Below are 17,477 nucleotides of genomic sequence, written 5' to 3' on the forward strand. Positions count from 1 at the left end.
AAGGATTCTCGCTGCATATCTTCCTTTAAATGCGGCCGTGCCTTTCTCCACCAGTGGCCTCGGGCTGCCACGCTGGATGTCCTGGACAGCGCCGGCCGATGGTGCTTATTAAGTGCTAAATCAGCCCACGTGCTACATTTCTGAGCAGCTTTTGACGTTAATGATCGAAACAACCTTGATGTCAGTCTGTGGAGTTCACGGTCCTTCTGCACTGACCTGTATGAACACGTCACAGCAGATCTCAGCTCTGATGCTGCAGGATGTTCCTGAATAGATGTTTAGATTTTAAAGTGTGAGGCGGTTCAGGCACTTGGTTGTGGTGTATTTCAGACACTTTCCTGGGGCAAACAAACAGATTTGATTTGGAGACAGTCTGTCTGAAGCAGGAGCAGCGGTCTGAGCTGGAAGCTCCAAAACTGCATCAGACCAGAGTCTCAGCTCACACACATAGCGGCCACTGTGGAAATAAGCAAGACCTGAGCCTCAGAGCTAATTACAAACCTTTGCAGGAGGGTGAGAGTGTGACTCATAGAAAGAGCAGCCATGAGGACTCAGGATCCCTCAGCATCATTTTTCCTGCTGCCTTCCTCCTCCTCCCTTCCTGAACACCACCTGAGAATATGCACAGCAGATTGAATATCTCATCTCCGTCTCATCTGGTTTCCTCCTGGCCTGCACCTCAAAATGATGAGCCAGAGGGAATCAACGTTAATGTTTCTGCCCTCTCCATTTTCTGCTGTGCAAAAAAACGTTTTTTCTTTATTTTTTTTTTTTATTTTTGGCTGCAAAACATAAAGAAGATTCTCACCGTGGGGAGACAATGACATCTGTGCCTTCTTTGAATATAAGCAGATAAAGTGGAGTTAATAAGAGCACTTCCACGGAACTTTGGTTCTTTGGGTCTGGGACCAGAGAGACACTTTATTCCACTTAAGGAGTTAATTAGTTAGAAAGCTTGTTGTGCAGCTCGTCGGAGAGCAGCAGAGCCCGAATGATTAATGAAAACTGGAGTAATCACTTAAAAACACATTACACAAAAGTAAAACTTAATAATAAGTATTATCATTCTTCTGCCTAATAAAGGGCCTTAAATAATGCTGCTCATTTCCCGCTTCTTTAAAAATGATGGAAGAAATGTGGAAATGTCGTTTCTTGGATCCCGTTACAGTTAGGAGGCAGGACGCTGACCGATGGCGTAATGCTCCGTGTCAGCTTGCTCTGTAACGTGATCGATATCCTGCCCGCTGATGAACGAGCTCAGACTGTGAACAACAGCCATGGTCTGTTTTTAATGAGATCTCTCGGCTCGATACGGCACCACTCGAAAACAGTCGGAATAATGTATGCGGAGGTAGCTCTAATAAATCTGTAATGGCTGAGGGAGGGGGGACAAAATGTCCCATGTGAGAAATCTGTCGGGAGGCCTGAGAGGAAAATGAGTCATGGGAAACAATGGTGATGAAAAAAAGGTTATTAGAGCAGCAGAAGATTATTTGCATCCGTGCTTCCCTGCAATTGTCTCCCTTCTTCAGGCTTTTCTTCGGAACAGCTGTCGGCTGAGATGTTAATAACGGCCGCCGTTGAACAAATTCACACATAAAATTTCTTCAAGGTAAAAATTTCCATCCTCCCAAACAACCTTTTCTAGATAGATCATGAAATGAAGACTGAAATTTCCTCTCCCAGGTCCCACTCGATTACGGACACGCTGTTGAGGTTGAGACGTCTGTTAGCACTTCCTGTCCGCCATCTTGACACATGGAGGCCGACCTGAGATGGGGATTGGACCAAAAACTCAGAATCAAATCAAATATCCCAGAAGAAAGAGTCTAAAGCTTGATGAATCTCCTCCCTCCGTGGGTCTATGTTATATTTGTAAAGTTGATATGTTTTAACCCCAGGTCTAACCCCTAACCTGTACCTCAGTCTGAGTCCTCAGAGGTTCTGCTTGGCTGATTCGGAGTGCAGAACCAGAAAGTTGCTGTAAAGAGCTGCTTGGCGCACGTCCATCCCTCATGTTACATATTTTATTAAATATTTTCAACCTTCAGTGACGTCTGCCTGATTCTCATGTTGGAGAGTTTAAACGTGAATATTAAGTCCAAAGCAGCAGGTCACAGAAGAAGGACGTCCACCAAGCTGGAGCTCATGATGTTTCCCTGACCAACTCTGTAGAAGTCTATAAATAATAAAAATAAAAAGTAAATACGACTCACTCTGACAGCCATCTGTTGTTTTGTTAATGCCCTCCTCTTTCTGTGAAAGAGCCTCTGAAGAGTTGTTTAATCATCCTCTCACGGGGCGATCTGGAGCTTATCAAACTGTGTCTGCAGTCTGGGCTCGTTCCCACTTCGCACTGAAAACACGGCCATTTACAAGATTTATTCATCTTCATTTTAAAGATGAAATCAGGTTGAGGTTCCAGTTTGGGACTACATCACATCGACTCCTTTAGCCTCTCAGATTCTCCATCACTCACATTTGTGCGATTCAAACTTTCTGTTGAATATAAAACTTTCCTGCAGCAGATCAATAAATCACTAGAAGAAATATCTTGAACGGTCGATAAGTTTCAGCAAATAAAAGTCCCTCCGTTTCTCAGATGATCCGATCTAAGTTTAACTTAATTTAAGATGAAGAGTGCGTTCAGATATCAGGGGTCATCGTCAGTTCAGGGGAAGTTACAGGAAATATTTAATATCTCACATCGGCCAGAGGTGGCCTCTGCTTTCCGGGAATCTGCTTTATGATGAAGTGTTTTACATTTTTAAGACTCCTGCCAGTTTCCAAACCTGAGCTTTGGGTTTACAAGACATACACAAAGTTTTACTAGGAGACAAACACACTGTGGCAGGATTCCAACGTGGACGGGGACGATATTTGTTTCTATCAGCTGATGTCAAATGTATCTTCATCCTCATCACCAAACATTTGGGCAGAACTCCTCTGGATGGGGAAGAGATTAACAAAAACAAAGCACTGATGGACTGATGAAGAATAAAGCATCTGAATTGAAGCTATATTCATCCAAACGGCTGGAATGACGAGCATCAATCAGCTGTGAGGGGCCGTCAAGGAAATCCTTGAAGTCTAAATGGTCAATCTGGAAAAAGATGCAGAAAAAAATGGAGAATCTTCTTGCAGTCATTGAAAGCCTTATTTCCTTTTAGCCATGATGGCGACCTTTTCTGACCTTCACTGACGTTTTTGTTTTCTTTTGCACAAATCAATCAGAGATTGATTGACGAGAGTTCAATGTGGGAAAAGCTACTTTTGTCATTTTCATTTTGTTCGGCATCTTTACACTTTCACCTTTGCTAACTGGCCACACCATTGCGGAAGTGTTGACGTACTTTAATAAAAAAGGAATTTGTGTTGATCCATTTGGCCTCCAGTTCAACTCCAGCTAATGAGTGTGTGTTTGTGTGTTCGACGGTCTGCGTTCAGTCGCCTGCCTTAATGTCCAATACTTCTCCGGCTGCTTCGTTTACATGCGATATGCACAAATCCCCCACAATCCATCATTGTCTGATGAATCATGTTGTGTGACACAAATTAAGCCCTTCTCACTGCTGCAGCCTTATTCACTGCATCTGCTGCGCTGTGAACAAGGATAAAGACATTAGACCCCCCCTCCCCGCACCGATCGATACCTGTGATTAAAATGTCGCAGCTCCAGGGATGGTCAGTCGCTGCTGTGGAGAAAACGTGCAGGAGATTGAATAAGGATAAAATTTCCACCCCTCAGGTTGTCATCTTTTGCAGTGGAGGAAGTGAAGCGCGTGCATGAGGCAGATCGATGAGGAGCCTTTGCTGATTCTGCTGCTCGGTCACACCCCTTCAAATAAACTGGACAGAAAAATGCTGGAAGAACACAATGAACAAAAGTCTTTCAGGACGCAGCATGTGAAGTTATTAAAGCATTTTTATATACAATTATTTGAAATCAGGACTTTATCATAAAAAAATAGAAGAGCAGACTGTGTTGAAAAAGAAAAAAACAGTCATAATGATGTGAGAGAATAAACTCGATCCACCCGAAGCTTCACAATAACTTCAATGTACTTCTGTTCTGATTGTAGTTTCTTTCTTTCAAATGTTTCACCAAAATAAAGTGAAATAGCATCACATCCCATAATATAATACAATGGAAGCCACGAGGGGGAGAAACATTTACAGCTAAATATTCTGACATTTATCAGAACTCACTGAGTAAAAATTGATGCAAACTCAGTTTATAACAGAAAAGAATTTATTATAAATGGAAAGTCAGTTTACTTTTTGTATATTTGAGATCTTGATGATTTTCTTCAGCAGTAAATGAGACAGAATGAAATGGCTGGTGTCTTAAAATCTGTCTTGGATTGATGAAGAAATCAATAAATCCATAAATCTGCTGAACTTTGACCTCAGAATGAATATTAATAAGCGTAATGTCTTGTAATGTGAGTCCTAATATTTAATCTTTTATCACCCTGTAAACCTGCCGAAGTCGGTCGAGGTCGTCTCGCTGCTCACTCTGCCCTTCCAGGTTTAATCGACTTTTAAAGAGTGGAATTCTGAATCAATAGCTCCCATGTGTGACCTCCTGAAGGCCGTGTCATTGCTCATTGGTAAAATACATAAAACGCTGAATGAATCCTCCGGAGTGTTTGTTATTGTCATGGATGAAGCCGCCTGCAGGCAGGTGAAGGCCAAAAAGTTCTCTGTGCTCAGTTTAAATCTGGCTTTAAGGGCAGTTTGCACAAAAACAAATCAAGGTTAAATGTGCATTTTCAATGGAGGAGGCGTCTCGAGTCCGCTCTGAAGACAACGTGATTTAGGGTTTAATTGTTTTAAGTAGCCATTAAAGTAAAATGTCTTAACAGTTGCGGATGCAGAAGAGAAGAAGCAGGTTCTTTGGTTTTATTTTACGATCCAGAACTTGGACACTCTCAGCCATCGTGTCCAGGTGAGACGGAGAGAAACCGCTCGCAGACTTCCCTGCAACATTTTCAGGTCTTAAAAAAATCTTCATATCTTGAACTTCACCTGCAGAGAGAGAGCGAAAGCAGCGCAGAGCGAAGATGACTGATTTTTTTATTACATCTGATTTTATCCAGAGAAACATGAAAAATATCAGCACTTAAGACGGAGAGGGCTTTCTAATGGACCTGTAGCTGCAGAGGAGGATACATTAGGCGATATCACACAAAGAGAGACTGACAAGATGAATTTTGGGACTTTTTCCTGCAGCTCTTTGTCATCTCATTTTCCGTCTCTCTTCACCGTCATCGCTCATGAAAAGCTAAAAAAGTCTTCGACTGAAAATCTACAACTAGAGCAGCAACACACACAACTAACTTTGTGCTCCTCATCGGAGCCGAGAACTGTCCTGATTTGAATTCCTCATCCGGCCCAGCGTGGTCTTCAAAGAGTAAACTGGTGATAAACAACTATCCCAGCATGCATTTCACGCCAACCATCAGAGACTCATGAATGTTTTGCAGCTGTCACTGAATTAGGTTTTGAGTTCAGCATTTAAATTTCCCCTTTATTAAAGTAATCCCTTCCTCGGCACGTCCGCGCTCAGATGCCCCTTCTTTGAAACAGGCCACGATAAGAAACTAAGCAAAGTAACTACAACACAGTTTTGTTTTTTTAACGTGTTGCTCCCTGCAGCTTCGTTGTTAATGACCCTCCTCCAGATAAAGTCAGACACTGACAGGGACGAGAGATAAACAGATGAAGCGAGAAGGTTCACGTTTTGTTAAACAGGAAGTGAAGTCACGACATGATGTGTGAACTGTTGTCAAACAGACGCACACTGATCAGCATCAAAGACAGCAACTGATTTTTAAAGTTGTGGCTGATGGAGACTATGCTGTATTGAAGTCTATGGGAAATGATGAGTTGATGGGCTCAGTCTTTAGTTTCAAGTCTTCTTCCTGCATATTGAAAGAGTTTTATGTCTAATTTAATATAGCAACCTCTTTAACCTTTTAACTGGAGAGGCGCCCACCAGGTGAGTGGTTGGGGTTCGATTCTCAGCCATCCCTCTCTGTCTCTCTACACTGTTGTTCCAAAGCAGCAAAGTCATAAAATGGCCCCAAAGAAAAAATATATGAAAATGAAAACTGAAATTTTTTTGTCGAAGCAACAAGTCTTCAAGCATTCTGGAAGAAAGATGAAGAAAGGAAAAAAAACAAGAAGAAGAAAGTCCGGCAGCTGTGAAAACTCTGAAAACTGCTGAGCTGCTTCAGGCAAAGATCTCAGGAGCCCCGTCCAGGTCGCCGTGAAGGTCACTGAGTCCAGAGATGTGATAGCTACCTGTCTGAAAGCCTCATGTCACACACACACACAAGCTCTCTCTCAGGCAGGCAGCTCTCACCAGTAGTTCTCAGATATAAATGTCAAACCTCCAAAGAAATTAATTTTAATGTGTTCTGTTGTCTCAACACACACACACACACACACACACAAGGCTGTTGTATCTGTTGTTGTCAGGGCCAAAGATAAAGATAGATTGGTTGTTCTGCTTTACAGAAAAAATTCTTGATTTGAGAGCTGCTGTTCCCTCTTAACGCTGAACGCTGTCATATCTAATGAGATGATTCTGAATATGAGACACCCTGTTAAACACCGACTTTAATGATTCTACACTGTAAATTAGTCTCGTGTAAAAGTTTTATAAGAGACACATGAAACTGGAAGGTTTCTGCCTCAAATGTAATATAAACCATCTGAGAAAATGGAGCTCAGCCCAGTTTACATTCTCTGGATTAGCATTTGTACATTTTAGACCATTAACTGATAACCAGTTTTCCAAAGAGGCTTCGGGCAGCACGGTGTTTTTCGGGGGGATATAATGAGGAGGGAAAATGATCTTGAGACGTATAATTTGCAAAGCTGTGGAAGTTTGGCCACTTTCATTTATTCATTCATCTGCTGGGTTTTTGTAAAGTGTGTTCCTGATTGATGATAAAGCAGCAGCGAGGTTAAGAGCTTAAAAACCATAAAAGCTGCAGGATCCAGACCGCCACAGCTGCCGCACTGCGTCTTTGTCAACATCGATTATTTTCCCAGAGTTCATCGTTTGGGTTCATCTTCCTGACATCATCGATTTAACCGCGTCCATAATTTAGTTTCAGCAGCAGAGGCCCTGTTGTTACATACGTACATAATGTTGATTAAGTCAAAAGGTGAAGAGAGGTGATAAAGTTTCAGCTGCTCTGCTCTTCATCAGCCTTTTAAGGAGCTTCTCTTGCTGAAGCTCGTCACTTTGGTCGTGTTATCAGCGGTGCACGTTACACACACACACACACACACACACACACACACACACACACTGGGGGGCAGTGAGTTGGCAAGCACCTGGATGGCCGGTTAAATATATGTGTGTGTTCTGTTGATAGCACACTGTGCTCATGATAAACAAGCACTTTATGGGTGTCTGTGTTTGTGTGTGTGTGTGTGTGCATTTCCAACAAACACACACACACACACACACACACACACACGCCCACTACCTGCTGTGACTGTCTCCAATTACTGAATTGACTGAAGGTCATCTTCCATCATTGTGTGTGTGTGTGTGTGTGTGTCTATGTTTTAATGTCGCGGTCATGACCCCCCATCTCTCAAATGAATCAGTAAAAAAATCATAATCTGGATGCAAAGTAATTGCATTATAGTGACATTGTTTTGGTTTTTTTTTGGGGGGGGGGGGTTGTGTTGCCACAGCAGGTCATCTCTCTGACTTGTATGATTGATTTGGCCACAGTTTTTACGCCGGATGCCCTTCCTGCCACAACCCTCCCCATTTATCCAGGCTTCGGGCCGGCACAAGCCCACCACTGGTTCTGGATGCACTGAAATAATGACCTTTTCACTATATTATTTATTTTTTTATTTTTTTAAAGAAAGAAAATAGAGATCGTAGATAATCATAATAATATATTTTATTTGTAAACGCCTTTCAGGACACTCAAGGACTCTGCTCAGTCAATAAAGACAACAATAAATGTGAGCAAACAGATGAGTTTTATATTTTTGAGGACTTGCAGATGGGGAGAGAGTCTGAGTTTCCTGTATGTGACGGGCGGAGGGGTGGACGGATGATGGTCAGACAAATATGGAGGGGCAAGGTTGTGGATGATGGGGGTGATGTGGTGGTACGAGGGGGTTTTGGTGGATGATGATGGCCAGCAGAGTTCTGAACCAACTGGAGTTTAAGGAGGGACTATAAATCAAATCAGATTTATTTGTATTGCGCCAAATCATAACAAAGTTACATTAAGGCACTTTACATGTAGAGCAGGTCTGGACCAAACTCTATAAAATTAGGCAACGGGGGGAGGCAAAGTTGGGTCGAGTAGGGAGAGATGGGAGCAGCAGGAGGGGATATTCAAAACAGGTGTAGGCAGGAACATGATGCTGGATGGAGTTCATGAAGATGTGACTCTAGAGGGAGGTCGAGGAGGAGAGAGGACAAGGATGGAGGTAGCATGAGAGAGGGGCGGAGTCAGTTAATGTTACACTGATGGACGTATGCTGATGATGCAGGATTGTAAAGGTGGTGTGGTTGGAGGATGACGCTCAGGCTGTTAACCTGAGGAGACCCTTGCCAGTTTCATACAAATGCAACACTCTCTGGCTTTTCTGCTCCGGTGAGCACATCGAACAGGCTGCACTCACAATAAAAAGTGTTTCACAAAAAGGTCATAGCTACTTTGGCAGAGGCGAAGATGAAGAGGAGAGAACTGAGGCCAACCAAACAAAGAGTGTGCTGCAGCCGAAAAGGTGAATAGATGTGATGTACATATTTTTTTTGTTGCTGTTGTTGTTGCACTTCTGCGCTTTTTAAAATCTGCAGCTCATCAAGTGCCGGAGCAGGAAATTTAGTTTTAAATTAAACAGCTAATATAGAGATTTTTCAAAACCTAATCTCTGTTCCGACAGGGCTTCGAAATGATCAAGTGTTGCTGTGTGACTTCTCTCTCCTTCAAACTTCAAACTGATATGCAAGAACAGAAATGTAGATATATTTTTTATGAATGTAATGAGGTAGGTTTTTAATGTGCAACAAATATATATCATATAAGAACCCGCTGATGCTGAACATATCTGTCGTGTTTGTGGATGCATCCACTGTAGACGCTGAAGGCCAAACCAAAATGATCTGTAGAGGATTGTGGCTGTTTTTCTTCTGTGTGCACCCTTCCAGCTGTTATTTTTTTGTTTTTCCACGTGAGAAAACAGCATTAATCATACGACAACACTTCTACGTGACTCCAAACACATCCAAATGAAACAAGCAGCAGTGTTTATTTTTCCGGGTAATTGTGCGTCCTCTAGTGGCTGTTATCTTTAACTTTGGTCCACAGAGGAGAGGATAAAGCAGAAAAATCGAATGTCCTGTGCCATGGGCATGAATAAATGATCCCGTAACCAGATGAAAGCCATTTGCAGTTAGGGTTTTTTTTGTTTTTTGTTTTTTTTTTTTCTCCTCTCAGGTTCACATCTTGGGGACCATTTAAGGTTTATAAATGAATTTAAATTAAAATTAGCAGGACTCGGTCTGCTGGGGGCTCGCTCAGCACAACTTTAATACTTTTCAACGTCACATTCAAACCATCGTCTTTGCACTCGATATTAGACTATTAAATCCAATTTATTTGTGCGGAAGAAAAAATTGAATTTTTGGTTATAATAGTCTGAGCCTGTGTCTCAAAGTGAGGCAATAACTATCAGGCGCCGCCAGCCTTTTATTCCTTTCATGTCTTCGTTGGGTCCTGATTTCAGAGTTTTGCATGCATATTGCCGAAGAAACCACCTGCACAATCAAACAAACGAGAATCTAAAAATATTACTGTGAGCTTTCTCTCCACTCTAACACTAATTTTGAACAGAGATAACAGAAAACAAGGACGCGCTCACTAATGAGGAAGAACATAACGTACCGTAGATCCGTGAGCGAATCGTCGTAAGAACTTCAGACGTGGGTGTGAGTTATAAGAGGTGGAGTGAGATGATGAGTTAGTGACACAGTGAGGGTGAAAAACTGGGAAGAAGTTAGGAGGCAGTTGGATGAAGACAGATGAGGAGGTCTGTTAATCCACTTCAGGGTGACCATCCTTCTTGGCCGCTGTTTGGTGTGACTGTCTCAGACCAGGACGGGCCCATGTTGGAAAAAGATCCTGAATCCGGTCAAAGCAGAGACATCCCTCGTCCTTTTTGTTGAGCTACCCGCTGTGATCTCCTGCTGTTTTACTTTTTGGGCCTCAACCACACAGAAGCGGCACTGAAGTAAATCTAAACATGCTAAACGTTCCTGAGTCTCATGTTCAGATGTGGAGAACAATGATCAGCTGTGATGGACCGTCCCTGGTTTAGGCATCAGACCCGTGAGCCTCATCCGTGGACGTTTTGTCCGTCATCTTGTGGCTGCCAAAGCAGATTTCAACGATCGGTGTACAATCAAGATGGCCAACAATTCCCACCAACATGCTCACCAGATAAAAAACTTGAGTCTCAGGAGGTTGAATATCTAATTGAAGATTAACTGCTGCGTTCACATGGGAATCACACACAGCTCTCACACGCCCATCCACCCCAACCTCCCTCCTGACCTGGACTCGGTAACATCAGCGCTCCTCTCCCTTTGCACCCGTCATCATTAAAACGGCTCCTAGTTGTCTCCTAGCAACAAAAACTGAAGACCAAATGCTGTCAGAGCAGACACACATCCACAAAGATACACAACGCTGCTCCTCTTTTAAAAAGCTGACGATGCTCAAACATTTTGTGGCAGAGTATGAGTATCAGTATTGTGCCAACTCTCCAGCGGCTCTCCAGGACTGGAAAAGTTTTTGTTTGTTTGTCTGGTTGTTTATTTTTTGTAGCTCATTCCTTTAATGTAGCAGCAGTTCTGTTCAGCACGTTCTATGATTTCATTATTTTTATCTTTGTGTAAAGAAGCAGCCTGTGGGTCATCTGTGCAGCAGATTATTATGACCCAAAGTTATTTTTTATTTTCTAGCAGGCCTGGCAATTATGACCCATATTACGTGGTAGTGTGGTGTGTAGCACGCACACACAATTAAATAAAACAACAACCTAAAAATGTGTTGACGTTGTTTCAGACTGACGGGTGTTGATATTCATCTTGGAGGAAAAGTAAACCGAGGAGAGCCGTGGAGTGAAATCGATTCATCAGGTTTTAAATTCATTGACAGTGATCCCCAAATAGATTTCATCTCAGTCTGACATTTAATTCACAGTTTAATTTGAGGAAGAATAAGAATATGAGTGTGGGTTGGGCTCTTTCCTTGTCTCGCTGAGCTGGAGCTCGTTCGGGAGATGTTATTGCTTATTCAGTGGTAACAGGATCCTGCAGAGCAGAGCGGTAATTAAATTGTTTGTGCGATGAGTGCGAGGAAAACAGTTACATCCTTCCAGGCTGCTGTTGTTAAACAATCACATGAATGTAAATGGCTGTTTGAATGAGGAAAGTTCCATCAGGAAATGAATGAGTTACAGTCAACATCGTCGTAGTTTCATTTGTCATCATTGGCGTGCCGCCCAGAATAGCCATAAACAAACACCTCACTGCTGTCGTCGATTCCTTCCGAGTCAGAAGCCTTTACGATGACGTCACAAATTCCCATATTACTGCCCAGTGTGCAGCCTGTGTTCAGAAATGGAGCCTTCAAATCAGCCGTCAGGACTTCTGTGACTTTGTGACGTCCCTGAGAGGCTCCGGTCCTCTCGTCTGATTGGCTCAACAACCAAGCGAGTATGAGCACTGAGATGTTTTTTGGTTCTTCTAACGGATATTGAAACACTCTTTAAAATAACAGCACATTGCTTCACTCATTTAATCCCCCTTTATTTTATTATGTAATGCTATAGGGGCTCATTTTCACTGATGTAAAACAATAAAATGCATTCTAAAAGCGTCAAACTAAACAAAATAAGAAGTTTTGATGAAAAATAGACAATAAAGTGTGCGCAAGCCTCACATAAAGCAATGTAGTAAAAGCTGAATATTTACAAAACCAACAATAAAGTGATTTTACGTGTGTGATCATGGTAATTAAATGCTGGTGAGAGTACTGCTGAGAAAACTGCTGTTTGTTCCACAATTTTGAGACATAAACTGAAAAAAGCTGATTTCCCAAATTCAGATTGCTCTCGGGGAGCTGAAATAAACGACGGCTGGGATTCAGACAGGGGCCCTGATATATACAAATGTTTGCTCCACCGCTGAGGCAGAGAAGGACATCTGGCTTTGGAGCTTTCTGTCTCCAACACGGAAATTAACCCTCAACAAGGTTTACTATCTGATATTGAATTGCAAATTTCTCGAGGAGGCAAAGGTCAAGATGGCTCTCAATGCTGGATCCATTTGAAGTGAATATATGCAAACTAAGTGAGCCAAATCAGAATTTATAGAACAGCATAACACTGTTTGTTTTTTTGTTTTTGTTGTTGTTTGTTTGTTTGTTTGTTGTTGTTGTTGCTGTTGCTTTTGCTCTTTTTGTCTTTTCTCCCTAATTTCCGTGTTATTTGTTCATAACACTGATTCCTGTCTGAAACATTTATTACCAACAGAAAAAATAATGTATGCGAGTGTCTGAATGTTTTATCGGTCCACCCTTCACCTTTATGTGAAGCAGCACTGCTCTCTGCTGGCACAGAGGAGACCAGAACTCTGATGGACCAGAACTCTGATGGACCAGAACTCTGATAGACCAGAACTTTGATAGACCAGAACTCAGATAGACCAGAACTCTGATGGACTGAATCCAGATAGACCAGAACTCAGATAGACCAGAACTTTGATAGACCAGAACTCAGATAGACCAGAACTCTGATGGACCAGAACTCAGATAGACCAGAACTTTGATAGACCAGAACTCAGATAGACCAGAACTCTGATGGACCAGAACTCAGATAGACCAGAACTCTGATGGACCAGAACTCAGATAGACCAGAACTCTGATAGACCAGAACTCTGATTGACCAGAATTCAGATGGACTGAACTCAGATGGACTGAACTCTGATAGACCAGAACTCTGATAGACCAGAACTCTGATGGACCAGAACTCAAATGGACTGAACTCTGATGGACCAGAACTCAGATAGACCAGAACTCTGATAGACCAGAACTCAGATAGACCAGAACTCTGATGGACCAGAACTCAGATGGACTGAACTCAGATAGACCAGAACTCAGATAGACCAGAACTCAGATAGACCAGAACTCTGATGGACCAGAACTCAGATGGACTGAACTCAGATAGACCAGAACTCAGATAGACCAGAACTCAGATAGACCAGAACTCTGATGGACCAGAACTCAAATGGACTGAACTCAGATAGACCAGAACTCAGATAGACCAGAACTCTGATGGACCAGAACTCAAATGGACTGAACTCAGATAGACCAGAACTCAGATAGACCAGAACTCTGATGGACCAGAACTCAGATGGACTGAACTCAGATAGACCAGAACTCAGATAGACCAGAACTCTGATAGACCAGAACTCAGATGGACTGAACTCAGATAGACCAGAACTTTGATGGACCAGAACTCTGATGGACTGAACTCAGATAGACCAGTTTTAATGTTTTTAATTGTTTTATGTCTCTGTGTTCTTATGTCTTATTTATGTTTTTTTCAATCTGGGGATATTTATTTCAAAAAAAGAATTGTTGGCTCACTGCTGTCTTTGGACGAGGCATGTCAGATTTTATAATACATGTAAATACTGCAGAGGACTATCTGGTGTTAACCCTTTTTTATTTTTTAAACCACATTTTTTACCTGCCAGCCTCATCAAGATTTGGATGTGCAGTGTTCAAACAAAAGCAATTTTTCTGGGGATTTATTGTAATTATGTTGAAGCATGACCATTTTTAGGAATCCTACAAAGTTAAACTGTTTTCTTCTTTCAGTGCTTTTCATTTTATTCATTAGTCCAATTAACATTTCCCCAATGAGTTTATGGTATCAGTCTCTCGTTTAATTTCTTCAATACAATATGAAGTTTATTTTTCTAAATTATTGTCCCATAATTTCCAAGTGAAATGCTGACACTGAGCTTTTAAAAAAGAGACTGTTGATGACTGCTGAGGTTAATAAAGGTGGTGAAGCAGTGACAAAATTCAAATAAAACGTAGTAACACGTTTAAAGTAAACAAAAGAATGCATTTATTATTTTAGACAACAGGATTACCCTTCAACATAGTGCTTCGTTCTCCTGCTCACAATCCAGTAGCGGACCAGACTCAGTCCAACAAGGAGAGCCATGAAGCTCGAAATGGTCAGCATCTGTGATGAGCAGCGTCATTATTCAGCCAACGAAGTGAGCGGCTTTAATGTATTCTGGGGATTTTCATTTTATTTATTTCTTTAGTTTTTTTCTAAAAAAACAACCATCGTTCTGTAAGCCTCAAACTGTACCGTGTAGCGGAGGGTGGTTTCGTGGTGGTGCTGGTTGGAGACGGTCTGGTTCTGGTGGTTTCTGTTTGAATCCCACCGGGCCAGAGAGCTTTCATAGTCCAGATTCAGAACGTCAGCTGGTAAAACCCGGATCCCCCAGTAAACCCTCTTCACTCTGCGGAAAAAAGCATCCTGTACGTCGCAGCAGTAAGTTCCTGGAAATTACACAAATAGTTTGTTGATTTGTGATCACAAAGCAGGTCGAGGGGACAAAAGAGTTACTGTTCTTTGATTTTGTCAGTACAGGTGAAACAGTCAGGCAACAGGATCAAAATCCATCAGTTCATTGGTCAGAAACACAACAATGAGGCTGGACACAAGGAAGAACACAACTCATACACACAAAAAGGCGAGACATCAAGACACCAATATGGGGACAGTAATCGCACAGGTGGGAAGCTTGATGGGACATGGAGAGTGACACCAGAAAACAAAGAGGCTCTCAAAATAAAACAGGGAGTGACGCACACAGACTTCAACTCAACACAACCATCTATTGACCTTGAGAGGAGGTGTGTTTGTGTCACTGCAGTAATCAATCCGCCAATCAATTCATTTCAAAAACCCAGACAACTATGGAAACACAGGAGGTTGTGTTAAAAATGAGAGAAATAAATAAAGAGTAAGAACACTAAAATAAAAGAAATAAAAATGGATGTATAAGTGAGAAAATAAAGAAATGTAACTACAAATTTAAAAAAATAGAAATGACACAAAATGATATTCAGCTAAAAGCTAAACTAAGAAGCTGACAGGACATTAAGTAATGTACAAGTCCATGAATTTGTGTCATCATGTTTTTGCCACAGTTGTTGTGTTTACCTGCGTCTGCCTCTCTGACGGGGTCCAGAATCACTCGGTCCAGCTGAGGGGCCTCCCAGGGGCCAAACAGAGAGTCGTCTGAGCTGATGATTCCTCTGGCGTAACGCCACAGCACCCTGAACCGCAGCAGAAACAATCACAGGGACATTTCACTCCTCCGTCAAAAGATAACAGAGAACACGGTTTTATAATAATAATTGTAATTTTTTGTACAGCAATTTTCAAACTTAATTCCAAACTTTTGTGCAGATATAAGATAAAAGTGCAGACAAACAATAAAAATGACAATAATGAGGAGACAGGAGAGAAAAATGAGATGCAGATTAAAGAGTCAAACATTTTGAAATAATTAAATTAATCATTAAAAATATAAATAGGAACATGTAATGGATTTAAGAGTAGATTTAGACTGTGTCTTTAAAAAGGGGGTTATTCCAAAGGTCACCCTTCTCCCAGTCTCAGGTCGCAGCTGGACTCATGTGATCTGTGTGGTCTCAGTCGATCTGGCCCAGGTCCCTTCTGACCCCTGAACTGACCTCCAGGAGAACCTCCCCATGGCCTCCATGACTTCTCCCAAGCAGTCGATCTCCACCCTTTGGCCTGAATACACCGTCATCGTCATGAGGCCGCACTTCCACGACTGCAGACACTTCACCCTGCGCACGTGGCATTCCTCCGACACCTTCTGTTGAGCCGCATTCAGAGATGTGAACCCCCTCAGGCTCATCTCAGACATTTAGTTTTGGATGTTGGGTGTGTATCTGTCACCTCTGTCCTGCCTCGACTCCCCTCGTCCTCTTCAATCGCCGCCTTGCCATCTTCCATCAGACAAACAGTTTGAGTTTTGATGCCCAGTCCGCAGGTGGTGCTGCAGGGGGAGCTGTCGACGATGACCTCCACAGCTACCTTATCCGTCTCCTCCGGGTCAGCAGAGGTCAGAGGTCGAAATAAGAGGAGGAGGAGGAAGAGGAGATGAGGGAGACGGGGTCCAGCAGATTCATCCATTCTGCATTTCAGAGTTCAGGAATTATATTTAGTCCACAATAAAACTCTATTTCGTTGCCTATTATAAAAATATATCATATTGACTTCAACAACTTTAGATTGCAATCAAATAATTTGAGCTTCTTTGTATGTCATTGGGATGGATATTTATAAAATGTGTCTACAATATAAGCAAGTATACCTATTTGAGTAGGCTCAGCATATATATGGGATATAAATGTTTTTAAATGTGCATATATCTCATACATGGACATTCAATATTTAAATTACTTTACAGTATTAGATTTGTGCAAAGGCAGCTTTGAAGTAACTAACATCCTAAATAAAACTGAAGCCAGCCCTGAAATGACAGCATGAACCTGAAACACGCAGGACCTGCGGTTTTGGAGTTTCAGATGTTTAAGCTCAGGTGTACTCACCCAACTGCTACACCTGTGAATTTCTTTTCATTCAAATTTTGAATTCAACACTGTGTCGTGACAACTGAAGCTTCGGGGCGGCAGCTTCTGGGGTCAGAATCTGAATACGAATTTGTCTTTAAATGTAAAAGGAGTTTGCTTTGTTTGGAAAATGAATGATAGCACTGAAAGTATCAACTTAAAAAAAAAAGCAGATGATATGTAGATGCAGATTGTTTAATAGAATGCCTAATCTCCTTGGTTTGCTCTGTAGTTGTATATTTAAAGGGAGGATTTAAATTCATAGTTATGCATCGGTTGCTTTATTCAAAATGGTGACACAAGTTCCATCAAATCTGGAGTTATGAGTTGGCAACAAGGACGGAAGTTCATTTTTAAAAAACAATAACAACCACAATACAACGTGAACACAAACACCGTCTGTACAAATCCAGCAAATGAAAACATCTGGGCAACACCTGTCTCGGTGACGTCACTTCACCACGCCGGAAAAGATCCACTAAAATATCCCACATAGGTGAATTAGAGCGAAACGTAACATCTGGATTGGAAGGCACGTTGTTTTTAATATTTGTTTCTCTTCAGTCATTTTATTCCTCATGTTTGATCAGCAGCGGGACATGACAACATTTTTAATGAAATTGAAATGTCTCATTTGTGGCACATGATCTCATGTTATTTCACTGCATCAACATCTACCAACGTTTTCTTTGTTTGGCAATGAAGTGAAAGTTTTTCAAT

The 17,477-nt window shown here is 41.8% G+C and overlaps 1 protein-coding gene across 1 annotated transcript; it reads right to left on the reverse strand.

The window, feature by feature from the left end:
• Positions 1-14,220: 14,220 nt before the first annotated feature.
• On the reverse strand, positions 14,221-16,313 carry tmem81 (transmembrane protein 81). The gene is made up of 6 exons (XM_029507445.1): positions 16,296-16,313; positions 16,081-16,227; positions 15,849-15,994; positions 15,313-15,428; positions 14,452-14,645; positions 14,221-14,319 (listed from the first exon to the last, which is right to left on the reverse strand). Exons 1-6 carry the CDS (start codon positions 16,311-16,313, stop codon positions 14,221-14,223), a joined length of 720 nt encoding a protein of 239 aa, XP_029363305.1.
• Positions 16,314-17,477: the final 1,164 nt, after the last annotated feature.

Source organism: Echeneis naucrates, chromosome 7 (genome assembly GCF_900963305.1).
Source record: "Echeneis naucrates chromosome 7, fEcheNa1.1, whole genome shotgun sequence".
Lineage (NCBI taxonomy): Eukaryota > Metazoa > Chordata > Actinopteri > Carangiformes > Echeneidae > Echeneis > Echeneis naucrates.